This window comes from Carettochelys insculpta, chromosome 2 (assembly GCF_033958435.1).
Source record: "Carettochelys insculpta isolate YL-2023 chromosome 2, ASM3395843v1, whole genome shotgun sequence".
Lineage (NCBI taxonomy): Eukaryota > Metazoa > Chordata > Testudines > Carettochelyidae > Carettochelys > Carettochelys insculpta.
Window position 1 is genome coordinate 239370478 of NC_134138.1, and position 14240 is coordinate 239384717.

Consider the following 14240-nt stretch of genomic DNA (forward strand, 5'->3'; position numbering starts at 1 on the left):
TGTGGATGCTCTTTATGGAAAGAGCAGATTAATCTTCCGATCTGCTTTTTTTGTGTTGTGGACACGCTCTTCCGAATGGTCTTCTGGATGAAATCTTCCAGAAGATCATCTTTCAAAAGTTCGCTGTAGGGTAGACGTAGCCCCAATGAAGATTTGAAGTCTGTCAGGTCACTCAGTGCAAACAGATTTCAACTCAGAATTAGACAATGCAAGCTTACCTTCTGGGTCATATGTCTGAAAAACCCTTCTGGCTTGTTCTGAAGGAGCTTCAGGGGCAACAAGGGCCAAATCCTAAACGAAATTCCACAAGATGAATTGTTTCAGATGAATACATATTGTTGCACTATGGACATACATGACCATACTGAAAAATTTCAAACCTTACGTAAATGAAGCTACAAAGTATAATGGCAGAGGTTAGCATTAGCTTCAAGTTATTTCCAGATATTGACAGTCTGATAGGAGGACACGTTAAGGTTTATTTACACAGCCTTCCAAGCCTTCCACAGCCTGTCTTAGTTTGGATATACCCTTTCATGCAGATGCCATGGCATAAAAATAGTTTAACCAAGAGCCAAATGCTGACATGGACAACTAAATCAGTTTGAATCTATAAAAGCACACAACTTTAAAGCAGAGTTGAATTTTCTTTACAATAAGTTTTGAGGACAATTACAGATGTGGAATAAAACAGAAAACTTGGTAAAAGGCAGACAAGTATATCAGTGATAGATCGTGCCAGACTAGCCCAATAAGTTTCTTTGGGGAAAAAAATAACAGTCTTCTTGACAAGGAAAATCCAATGGATATAATGTGAACTTCAATAAAGAAACTGATATGGAGATTAGTTTAAATGGAGAAAAAAAAAGAAAATAAATACAGGAATTGAAAGGAGGGTGAGGAAGTGGCTAAAGAGAGGAGGACAATGAGTTCTGCTGAAAGAACTATCAGGCTGTAAAGAAGATGCTAGAGAAGTTCCTCGAGGACTGTTCTTGAAAACAATTAAAATTTGCTTTAGTGTGGTAATGGAATTTGCCGAGGACAAAGCTGGGAGTCACTGACAATGCAGAGGAGCACTGGACTATTATACAGGGAACTTTATGATATTCAAAGATTCCAAGGCCAGAAGGAATGACTGTGATCATGTAGTCTGATCTCCTAAATCAGAAGTTACAGAACTTACCCAAAATAATTCTTAGAGCAGATCTTTTAGAAACTAATCCAATCTTGATTTAAAATTTGTCAGTGATGGAGAATCCATCAGGACCCCTGGTAAGTTGTTCCAATGATCAATAACCTTCATTTAAAATTTTATATCTTATCTCCTCTGGTATTTTTAGCTCCACTTTTCAACAGTAGATCATGTGCTATCTTTCTCTTCTAGACTAAAGAGGCCATTATCAAGTACTTGCTGCCCACACAGGTACTTAAAAACTACTCAAGTCTTTGTTAAATTCAACAGAGTATCATGTTTTATAATTCTTCCACCATTGTCATGGCACTTTTCTGAACAATTTCCAGTTGACATCCTTCTTGAACTGTGGAAATGAGCATCGAATGCAGTATTGCAGAAGCAGTCACATCAGTGACAAACACATAGATAAAAAATATGTCAAAATTCCTTTTTATGCATCTAAGGATCATATTGGTAGAGCCCTGAATGGAAACAAATATCTGCATGGGCAAGTAGACATCTGTGACTAGAAACTGGTATCTGCTGATCTGCAGGGCTCTGTTCCCAAGAGATGCCGTGGCCAAAGGAGAGGAGGATGGTGTCATCACTCCCAGGAGCTATTGTCCCATGCTGGCAGCTCCTCAGAGCTGTACCACCCCAAACAGTAGATGCAGTTGGGGGGTGGTATAGCCACGTGGCTGGGAGGAGCTACTTCTAGGGCACTGGCTCCAGGGAAGGGCAGCACCATGTTCCTCTGTTTTGGCTACAGTCGCCTGGGAATAGAGCCTGGCAGATCAGTGTACACTGATTTCTGTCTGTGGATATCTGCATCTGCAGGTAGACATTTGTATGCATGCATGGCTCTACATATTACCCTTTCTGGCCAAAGCAAACTGGGAACTCACATTCAGAGTATTATCCACCTCTAAATCTTTTTCAGAATAAGCTGCTTACCAGGATAGAGTCCTCCAAATTGTAAGTAAGGTCTACCTTACCTGTTCTTACACATAAGAGTTTCTGTGATTAACTGGGGCTCAACAGTTGGAAATGACAGGACAGACATACCTAAGTGCATTTGTTGATCACAGGATAACAGGGCCACAGTAAAAACAACAAAAAAGGCAGCAAATGCAGTCCTAGAATATATCTGGCGAAACATTTCCAATAGAGACAGAGGAGTATTGATATCATTGCAGAACAAGTCACTGATAAGACTTCACTTGGCATACGGTGTATAAGTCTAATTACCCATGTAACCAGAAAGATGAATTCAAAATAAAACAAATGCAGAGAAGGGATATTAGGATGATCAGAGGAATTCAGAGCCTATCTTACAAGAGGAAAGATCTTTGCTTATTTAGCTTAACAAAATGGAGGATGAGGAAGGATAAGATTACTCTTAAATGGTTGGGGAGTGGGGGAAGTGAGGGGTAAAATGACAACAGGGAGGTAGAAGGGTTATTTAAAATAAAATACGATGTTGGCAAAAGAACAAATTGTAACAAACAGGATATGCATACATTTAGGTTGGAAATTATAAGGTTTCTAATCAGAAAAGGAGTATGATTCTAGAAAAAATTTCCAACAAATTCTAACTCTAAGACAGAGCTTGATAAATTTATCAGTGGGATTATATGACATGGTTGATGATGGCAACAACAGGAGACTGGACTTAATGACCCAACTGGTTCCGTCTAGTCTTATGTTTACATTGCACTAAATTTAAATACTTTGTTACATGTAAAACAAAAAGTTACTTATTCACTTAAAATGACCCATAAAATACAAAACATCAGTGCACATAAATACTTCTGGCAGATTTTTAATTTTGTTTTCATGTTATTTAAATCATAGCCTAAAATCTGCTGCTTGAAAGCGTTGTATGTGACAAATGGTTTAATATGGATTGCGCAGGCCTGTACTATTGCTTCATTTAACTAAGCAGACATGAGGAAGCCATACATCTATGAAAAGATAATTAAAGAGTTATTTTAGTAAAGCAACTTAAATCTTAGATTAAGGAAAGAAAGAGCTTCTACAGGAAAAACTAGAAATAAAATGCACTTAACCAGAATTTCATTCTTATGCAAACACTCCAAATGAGAAAAATATTTAAAAATATGCTTAACTTTTTAAGGTTGGCATGTGCTTAAATAGCTCTCTGAATAGGAACGTAAGCTTGTAACCTTGCTCACATGATTAATTGAAAACAGATACAATTATTTACTCTTTTAGGATGCTAAATTGGCATGAGCTAAGTACATCTGACTTAGGGAAAATTAATTAAAAAGCACTGCAATAAGTCTGATGACTAGAACATCATTTTAGAACATCAATAATTTTAGGAGTTTATTCTCATGTTTATATACTTTAGCTGAACTCCTTCCCTGACAAACATGCAGTCCTGTGGCACCTTAGAGAGTAACAAATTTATTCATGAGCTCTCGTTACTGTGAATGGGATGCATACTTAACTTGCTTCATTAACTAGTCCTACTAGTGACAAGTTACCCTTTGTTTTTATCTCCCTGCAGTCCACGCTATATAAACCCTGGATTCTGTTTTTTCCACTCCATTTCACTTCAATTGAGGAAGTAGGTTTTACTCATGACCTACAAAAATGTGTTGGTCTCTAATGCTTTTATTTGTGAAGCTACAGACTAACACAGCTACCTCTCTAAGCCCCCTTCCCTGACAAATGTAAGTTTTGCAAAAAAACAAAACCAACCCCACCCCGCACCCAACTGTTATACAGTAAAAGCCTGGTTCAGCCATTCAGTAACTGGCACATTTGGATAATCGGCATGCCCTGATGGAGCTGCCAGCTGGGGCCAACTGACACAGGGCCAGCTGTCCACTGCCCAGGTTGGGGTGGGGGATAGAGTGGGCCCAGTTGCTGGTCCCAGCTCTAATAACCAGAACATATCATCATCTGGCATCCCCAGGGATGCTGGACAATGTAGATTATACTGTAGTATCATGTGATGGGATAAAAAAAAAGTCTTCAAAGGTGTGACAAAAATGTGATGGAAGGAGCTTTTCTCTTACATCTTCATTACTGCAATATCCTTAATATAAGAATGATCATACTGGGCCAGACCAATTGTCATTCTAGCTCACCATCCTGTCTTCCAAATGGATGGGAATAAATAAAGAGCTATGGGCATAAACTGGCCATGTTTATGTTTAGGTTGGAATAAGGTTTTGAATCATAAAAGGAATCAAGTTATGGAACAACCTTCCAACAGTTAGTAGAGGGGACAAAAAACCTAACTGTAGCTTTAAGACTGATCTTAATAAGTTTATCAATGGAATTATGTGACAAGGAATACAAAGAACAGATAATCATCAAGGCTGCATCTACACTAGCAAGTTCTTTCAAAAGATTTTTCAAAAGAAGGCGGCTCTTTTGAAAGAGATCATGGAGTGTCTGCACATACTTAGTATTCTTTCGAAAGTAAAGAGAAAGAATGTGGCACTCCTTTCGAAATCACTCTACCTTTCCCATTTCAGGAAGGGCGCCACCTTTGGAAAGCTTCTTTCCAAAGAAAAGATGTGTAGGTACTCCTCAGGGCCCTTCTTTCAAAAGAAGTCTTCATTTTTAGATCCCTGGCCCATTCTTTTGAAAGAGCAGGGGCTGTGTGGATGTTCTCTTTCAAAAGAACAGATCACTCTTTTGATCCACCTTTTTGTGGGTGGACGCACTCTTTCGAAAGAAGTTCTTTTGGAAGAAATCTTTCAGAAAGAGAAGTTACTCACTGTAGTAACGATGGTTCTTCGAGATGTGTCCCCGTGGGTGCTCCACGATAGGTGTCGGGCTCGCCCCGGTGCCGCAGGTTGGATCTTTTCAGCAGTTTCCGCCGGACCGCGCATGCGCCGGCGCGCGCTGCTCCCTTGCACTCTCCCGGCCACGTGCGCGATCCGGTCCCCTCCAGTTCCTTGACCAACCGCCTGGGATGCTCCTGAAAAATACTAACCAGAGATCCGAAGCGGGGAGGATGGGCGGGTGGTGGAGCACCCACGGGGACACATCTCGAAGAACCATCATCACTACGGTGAGTAACTTCTCTTTCTTCCTCAAGTGTCCCCATGGGTGCTCCACGATAGGTGACTACCCAGCAGTAACCCAAGATAGGAGGTGGGTAATCGGTTTATGTGCAGCTTGTCCCCGAGAGGACCGCTGTTGAGAGACGGGTATCCTCTTGGAATACCCTGTGAAGGGCATAATGCTTGGCGAAGGTGTCATAGGATGACCAGGCCGCCGCTCTGCAAATGTCTTTTAGCGCAATGCCCTTCAAAAAGGCTGTTGATGCTGCCACCGCCCTAGTGGAGTGAGCCCTAGGAGGGGTCAGTAATGGAGTCTTTCTAAGTTCGTAGCACATTTTTATGCAGGATACGATGTGCTTCGAGATTCTCTGCGAAGAGAGACCTTCTCCTTTTGATTTGGCAGCGAGAGAGACTAGGAGTCTATCCGTTTTCCGGAAGGACTTAGTCCTGTCTATATAGAAAGCCAGTGCTCTCCTCACGTCCAGGAGGTGTAGGCGCGCCTCTTTGTTGGAGTTATGAGGCTTTGGATAAAATGAGGGTAAAACTATAGGTTCATTAATATGAAACTCTGAAGAAACTTTGGGAACAAAGGCTGGATGCAGCCGTAAGGTTACCGCCTCCTTGGAAAATACTGTGCAGGGTGGTGTTGCCATAACTGCTGCAAGCTCGCTCACCCTGTGAGCTGACGTGATTGCAAGAAGGAAGGTCGTCTCTACCGTAAGGAGACGGAGGGATACCGTGGCTAAGGGTTCAAACGGTGGTCCCGTTAGCGCATTAAGCACCAGGTCCCAGCTCCACGAAGGTGGAAGCGGTTTCCGAGGGGGGTATAGGTTTACCAGCCCTTTGAGGAACCTGGTAACCATGGGATGGGCAAACACCGTGTGCCCTTCCTCTTCATGTCTGAAAGCCGATATAGCGGCAAGGTGGACCTTCAACGAGGATAGGGAGAGTCCGCCTCTCTTGAGGTCCAGTAAATACTCTAGTATTACAGGTATATGCGCAGCAAGGGGGGCTAATTGCTTGGTAGAACACCATGCAGTGAATCGAGTCCATTTTTGCTTATAGGGCTTCCTGGTGGAAGTCCTCCTGCTACTTTCTGGACTTGTTGCACTCCCTCCGTACACATGCTCTCTAGGGACCTGAGCCATGGATTAACCATGCTTGCAGTCGCAGGCCTCGGGGGTGTGCATGCACTATGGACCCCTGGGCTTGCGTGAGCAGATCCGGCGCCACTGGGAGGGGCATCAGTGGATGGTCCGACATGCGCAGGAGTAAGGGGAACCATTGCTGTCGATCCCACGTTGGGACTACTAGGATCATTTGGGCTCTCTCTCTCCTGGCTTTCTGCAAGACTTTGTGGATCAGCACTGTGGGAGGAAATGCGTAGAGCAGGGGGCCCCTCCACGAGATCGCGAATGCATCCCCCAGGGTCCCCCGTCCCAGTCCTGCCCTGGAGCAGTATTGTGGGCACTTCTTGTTGTGTTGAGTGGCAAACTGGTCTATCTGGGGAAATCCCCATGCGTGAAAAATCGGTCGTAGCAGATTGGAACGGATCTGCCACTCGTGTGTGAGTGCGAAGCACCTGCTCAGCTAGTCTGCCTTCACATTGTGAGCGCCTGGTAAATACGAGGCTTTCAAGGTTATATTGTTGGCGATGCACCAGTTCCACAATCAGACTGCTTCCGCACATAAGGCACGGGACCGAGCTCCTCCTTGCCAATTTATATAAAACATGGTGGAGGTATTGTCTGTACTGATCCCGACTACTTGCCTTGTATATGGTCTCGAAAGTGTTTGCAGGCGTTGAACACTGCTCTGAGCTCCAGTATATTTATATGCAGTGACTGTTCCGTGGAGGACCACAGTCCTTGCGTCACCTTTTCGCCCATGTGTGCTCCCCACCCTATGTGGAGGCGTCGGTAGTGAGAAAAACAGATATTTTTGGTTGGTGAAAGGGCACCCTGTTAGCATGTTCTTGGGGTTCACCCACCATTGCAGGGATCTGCGCACCTCTGTTGTGGGCGACACCACCCTGTGGACGGTGTGTGCTGCCGGTGTGTAGACACTCGCCAGCCAGTGCTGCATGCTGCACATATGCAATCGGGCGTTCTGTACCACAAACGTTGCTGCTGCCATGTGGCCCAGCAGCTGTAAGCACGTCAGAACCGGCACCGTAGGGCTGAAGGTGATGACTTGCACGAGGGAACCAATGGCGCGAAAGCGGGCATCTGGTAGATAAACCCTTGCTGTGATGGAATTTACACGTGCCCCTATGAACTCTATGTCCTGTGCGATGTCTATTTTTGATTTTGCCAGATTGATGACCAGGCCCAGTGAAGAGAATGTGTCTGCTGTGACACGTATCATGCGAAGTACCTCCTCCTTCGAGGCCCCTTTCAGTAGGCAGTCGTCCAGATATGGGAATATAAACACCCCGTCTGTGCAGGTAGGCCGACACCACTGCCAAGGTCTTGGTGAAGACTCTGGGGGCCGAGGACAGGCCGAACGGCAGAACCTTGTACTGAAAATGTTCTTTGCCTACCATAAACCGGAGAAAACGCCTGTGAGCCAGGTGAATAGTTATGTGGAAATACGCGTCTTGTACGTCGAGGGCTGTAAACCAATCTCCATCGTCCAGTGCTGTAAGTATAGAGGCGACTGTGATCATCCAAAAGCGTTGCTTGCGCAAGTACCGGTTGAGGCCTCGAAGATCTAGGATGGCCCTCCAGCCTCCTGTCTTTTTTTCCTGTGAGGAAGTATCTTGAGTAGAACCCTTTCCCTCGGAGTTGCTCCGGCACTCTTTCCACTGCCCCTGTAAGCATAAGATGGTCTACCTCCTGCTTGAGTCTCGCTTCGTGGGAGGCATCCTTTAGGTGGGGTCTGGGTGGAGGTCGTGGCGGTGGGAGTGACTGGAAGGGAATTGCGTAACCCGTGGCTATGATCTCCAGTACCCATTTGTCTGTGGTGATCTTTTGCCACTGGTCATAGAATGGTCGGAGGCGATGGTGGAATAGTAGCTTCAGATGACATTGCGCGATGGTAGTGATAGTGCAGCCCTCGAACTGTGTGTCAAACTTGTGGCCTTTGGCCCTGCCCCGAGGACGCACGGCTCTGTTGAGAACGTCGCCTGGGAGTTCTGTACTGTTGGTGCTGTTGATGTCGCCCTTGCTCGTAGCCCCTGTGGTACTGGGGACGCTGTGGTTGATACTGCAAACAGCTTCTGCGTGTCAAAGGGGAGATCAACGATCTTCGCCTGCAGATCCCTCGGGATACCCGATGTCTGGAGCCAGGACTCCCTGCGCATGACCACTGCCGTAGCTGTTGAGCGTGCTGCCGTATCCGCTACATCTAGGGTGATCTGAACTCCTGTCCTCGAGGGTGCGTAGCCTTCCTGCACGATGGCCTTGAACACCGTCTTCGTGTCCTCTGGAAGCGAGTCCATGAGGGAAGTCAGCCTGGAGTAGTTGTCAAAATTATGGTTCGCTAGATACGCTGCGTAATTCGCCATTCTCAACAGTAGGGTAGAGGAGGAGTAGACCTTTCTGCCAAACAACTCTAGTTTCTTGGCATCTTGTCCGTTCCCCCTGTCTTGTACTGAGAAGTTTTCGACCTCTGTTGAGACAATTCCACCACCAGAGAATTTGGTTGTGGGTGGCTGAACAGGAACTCCATGCCCTTCGTCGGGACGAAGTACTTCTTATCCGCTCTCTTGTTTATAGGCAGAGTGGACGCAGGGTCTGCCATATTGTGGTGGTGGACTCCATGATTGCTTCATCAGTGGAATAGTTATTTTGGAAGAGGCCGGAGATCTCAGGTTTTTAAGGAACTTATGGTGTTTCTCCTGCACCTCTGCTGTTTGGATGCCTTGCGTGAAGGCCACCCTTTTAAACAGCTCTTGGAACTGTTTGAGATCGTCCGGAGGACGGATGTCCCCTGGGGCCGTGGCCTCGTCAGGGGAAGATAGCGAGGAACCGCTAGGGTAAGCCTCTCTGGACCCCTCTGGGTTCTGTTGACGGTGATACATCCTCTCGTTAGATACCTGCGAGGGAAAATCTCGGGGTTCCAGAATCAACTCCCCCTGAGATATCTGCGTTTCCATCCCCGTCTGCGATTGCCCTCGGGGATATTGAAACGTCTCGGGGGATCTGTCCCTGGGAGTATGCCTATGGTGTCTATGCCCCGCGTGATAGGGGCGACCATGGCAACACGGGCACTGTTCCGGAGATGGAGACCTGGACCGCTCTGGAGGCGCATACCCCCTGCGTCTGGGGGAGCGAGATCATCTGGGTGATTGAGATAATGGAGAGACTGATTTGTGGCAGTACTCGAGGGGTTCAAAGCCCAGGAAGGGCGATGGTGGTCCAAGCCATGGTGATGCTGGCTGTAGGAACGGGGATGGGGGCTCAGGGTATACTGGAGGTGACCCCTGCCACCTCGTTGGAGTCCGCAGCATAAGTGGAGGGCTTAAAGCGAGTAGACCTGCAGCCCTGTCTGGAGAAGGGCTGCGGTGCCAGGTTTTCTGTGCTGCCTTTCCCCTCCCCTGTGGGGCTGGCTCCGCCCCTTTCCACGTCGGGGATCTCAGCCCTGCTGTCTGCGCCGCGCTCGGCACGCTCCGCTGTGGTGCCGCGCGGGTGGTCTCCCCCGGTGCCTGCAGGTCGCGTGCCTGCGAGCTCTGCACCACCGGTTCCCCGGGGGTCAGTGCCGCTAGCTGCGGTGACGCTGGTTCCGGCGCTTGCCTGGCCGCCGCCCTGCCCGGCTGCCGCCCTGCCCACGGTGCGGGGCAGCTGTTTGATTATCGGAGGCTCAGCCTCTGCCACGTGCGTCTCCGCGCCGCTGCCGCTCAGCTGTGACTGCGGCTGGGGGCTATGCGCTCCACCCATCCCGCTCGCTGTGGCTGCCGGCAGGGATCGGATTGGTGAAAGCTTCCTCCGTTTTTGCGCTGATGGGGTTAGGGAAGCAGCTTTCCTTTTATGGGCCCCTGCAGGTCCCTCCTGCTGAGGCCGCTCCGGCGCGTCTGGCTGGAGGGCCTTGTCAAAGAGCAGCATTTTCAGCCGCATCTCTCTGTCCTTCCTTGCTCTGGCTGTGAGCTTTGCGCAGAAGGAACATTTCTGGGTGACATGAGATTCCCCGAGGCACCTAATGCACTGACTGTGCCCATCGGAGGCCGGCATCGCTTCGCGGCATGACTCACACTTTTTGAATCCTGAAGAGGACATTGTGGTGAGTCTGAGTTGTTAATTGGGTACTTAGCACCTTCTCTGTGCCTGTTCCCCTCTCGGACTCAGCCTGCCGCGGCAGGAGGCCTAATGGCCTTACGTCCCCGGGCCTCCACTGCTCCACTTGCTACTAAGGCTGTAAAACTTTACTTTTTACTCTCTTTTTTTTTTTTTTTGAAAACAATAACAAGCTAACTTAAGCTAAAAGACTGAAAAAGAAACTCTAAACACTTTAAAAACATTAAATACGCTAACTCTGGCTGTAGCCTGAGTGGATTCCGTCTGCAGCCAATGGCGGTTAAAGATGGCAGGGACCGGATCGCGCACGTGGCCGGGAGCGCGCAAGGGAGTGGCGCGCGCTGGCGCATGCGTGGTCTGGCAGAAACTGCTGAAAAGATCCGACCTGCGGCGCCGGGGCGAGCCCGACACCTATCGTGGAGCACCCACGGGGACACTTGAGGAAGAAGAGCTTCTTTTGAAAGATCTCTGTAGAGTAGACGTAGCCCAACTAATCCATCTCATTGTCCATTTCCAGATCCTGGCAAACAAAGGCTAGTTACACCATCCCTGCTCATCCTGGCTAATAAGATATCCTCCATGAATTTATCTAGTTCTTTATGTGTACCCTGTTGTAGTCTTGACAGGGTGGATTGATTTAAATCAAGGCAATTTAAATTAAAATAAAAAACCTACTTAAATCAAGTTATCAAAAAACAAAACAAAACAAAAATAAAAACATGCTAAGTCTGACTGTGCTTAGCATGCACTTAATTTTTGGAGTAAGCCCTGTTGAATTCACTGAAAATGCTGTTTTTTGAGAAAACAAGTAGCAAATGGGGTTCCCTTGAGAAAGCTGAGTTATACTGAAGCAAAATAGGGAAGAGACTTATGGCATCACCATTATAGTCTGTGGCAATGATGTTCCAAAATAAGAGGGCATGTATTATGTAATCTAAAACAAGAAAATGACATTCAGTGTTAGATTCTAAACCTAGTTAACTAATTAAACAAGTCTTAAGGATCAGCCAAGCTAAACTTTTTGCTAGAAAACAGTTTGAGAATTTACTTGTCAAATCATCCTTATGCTAAAACACATGCTGAGAGAGAGGCATTGAAGAATGATGCTTTGCAAAGTGATTAAGTTACTAATCAGTTCATCCACTCAGCCATATCCACATCTTCATCCACACCATTTTCTCTCAATAAGTAGTTTTTCATATGATGTTTCATTCTTGCAAGTAAGCCCTGCATCATCTTGTACTGCTTACACTTGACACATTTTCCTTATTTAATCCAGTGAACAAATTTCTTAACAAGTCTCCCCTACACCCAGATGCCATGACAGTTTTTCTGTGGTAAAATTGTGGCAGAATACATATGACTAATATCTTCCCTGTTTTCTTTCTAGTCCACTTCATTATTCCTTTCTATGCTGCCTCTGTCCTGTTCTGCAGATTGTCTGTCTCTAAGACAATGTCTTAAGTAACTCCTCTGCTGTGCTTGGCCAAGGTCCACCACCACATAAGCATGGAACAAAACCAGTCCTATACAGCTCGTGTATTTCTTTGCACATGTCACTTTTTAGTCTGCTGAGAAACAGAAATTGAAAGCCCAGAACTTTCAAGAAGCAAGAGCGAGTAAACCAGGCTACACAGACTAGAGCCATTAATTCATTGAACATTTTTGTGATAAGATTTGATTGCAACTTACTTTCAAATAAGAAATTCAGTATTTTTCATTTTAAAAAATAAAAAAAAAATCCCATCTTTTAAAAAAATTATCAGTTTTGATGAGCCCTGGTCGTGGACACCCTCTGGTAAAGAGATCCACAAATCGCTTGCGCTTTATATGAAGAAATACTTCTATCTGGTTTAAGCCTGCTGCTTATTCATTTAATTTGGTGATCATTAGTTCTTGTGTTATGAGAAGGAGTAAACACTTCCTTATTTAATCTCTTCACACTTTTTCTCTAGCCTTGACAAATGCAGTCTTGACACATTCACATCCTGTCACAATACTACTGCAGAGATCTTTTTCTTAGGGTTACATCACCCCTCTTTAAATCCCACTACTTGCTCCCTACCTTTGTGTCATCAAACAAGCAGCTCATATTCATTTTCAAGGCCTTTCAGTCGATCCCCACCCTACCAATCATCTCTCGTTCATTATTTTGCTTTTGACACTCGTCTCCCATTGGCACGTGAGGCTAGCCTCCTCTGCTCGCTTGCTCGGTTTTCTAACACACCTTCTTTGCTTTCTCCCATGCTGACTAAAAGGCTTGCAAGGCCCTCCCTATAAATGTCCACAAAGCTGCTTAACTGATTACCCACCTTCAGGTCACACCTTTGCCATGATGCCTGCAAAAGCCTTTTAACAGCTAGGCTGCTCTTGTGCCTATCATCATCAATACTGTTTCTTTTATCCGCCCCACAAAAGCTCTGCAAATAGCTGCATTATATGATCTCACTCTTGTTTAATATTTTACAAATCCACAGGATATGGAAGAAGTCCTCCCTGTTCCCAAAATATCTCCAGCAGATTCCTATAAATATGACCTGACTATTACTTTAATGATCTTCGGTAACAAAAATGAAATAATGTAAATATACATAATTTGTTTGGATCAGTGCATATGATTATTTTTCCATTTCAGTATGTGTCGCCATGGAAGAATACAAGGATTCAGCCTTTCCATTCATTTACTGGCTTGTACAGTAAATGACTACAATTTTAAGCCAAATGCTAAAAATGGAATTAAGCCAGCTGTTTGGTACACATTAAATTCTTAAAGTATGGTATATTCTGATATTCTAAGTAAGTCATTCAGGAAGGGATTAAATAATTTGCTTTAGATGAAGCTTTAACTCTATACCACAGTTTTCCTTATTTTAAACAGCAAAATCAGAAAAGCACCCTTAGCTCTCATAGAGAAGTGCCAAGAAAAGAAACTTGTACACTTTTGTTTAAAAGTGGGGGGGAACCCATAACCTCATACAAACTTTGGATTTCAGAGGGAATACGGTGCTATGAGACCGAGTAAAAACAAATTAAAAAGCATTTCTACATATGTGCATAGCATCTCCAATGTTTCTGTGACTTAACATTTCAGTGATTTTTCACTAGTCATAAAACTGAAGTTCAGTGCACCACTCATTTTTGCAATGAAAATAAACGGAAAATAAATACATACAACTACAGTCAGTAAAGATTAAAAATGTGACAAACATCTAACAAAAACGTACTTCAACTGCCCAAACTGAAATTCCAGCATTTCTGCCAAAATTTCAGAAACCTCCAGCCTTGTGAACTGCATTTGATACATTCCACAAATAAAAGCTTCCATACAAGGAAATCTCAACAGTTTATCATAACAATTATTAACACTTTTAAAAGTACTCTATGTCCCAAAAGGTAAGAAAAACACGTTTCATTCTGTGGCTCTGATGACATGATACACACATAGCCACATTGCAACTTTCAGAAGTTCTCTTCAATAATACCAGTTATTTTAAGATTTCATGTTTACCCTCAGAGGCAAAATATATTCTCTTAGTAAGTTCTAATGAAAACATTCCAGACACTTATCCTGAAAATCAGAAACAGCTCACAAAACGTGTCTAATGACTAAGCTGCGGTGACCTACAGCCTGTTTTGAGTTTGTTATGTTTTTCAATTAAGGACCTATTTACCCTTTAAATTCACACCTACTTGGATATGGATTGTATTTAAAAGTTAGACCAAGTATATGACTTACAGTAATATTTTATTGCTATTAAAATATCATCGTGTAACATTTTTTAAGTC

The 14240-nt window shown here is 44.9% G+C and overlaps 1 protein-coding gene across 4 annotated transcripts in view; it reads right to left on the reverse strand.

Annotated features, from left to right (window-relative positions):
- The window catches only part of MINDY3 (MINDY lysine 48 deubiquitinase 3), a 103522-nt gene that overhangs the window by 14629 nt on the left and 74653 nt on the right, over window positions 1-14240 (reverse strand). For all 4 annotated transcript variants that reach the window (XM_074984807.1, XM_074984806.1, XM_074984808.1 and 1 more), the window contains one exon: window positions 219-291. In XM_074984807.1, coding sequence (XP_074840908.1) covers window positions 219-291 — 73 coding nt within the window. The remainder of the gene's footprint in view (window positions 1-218; window positions 292-14240) is intronic.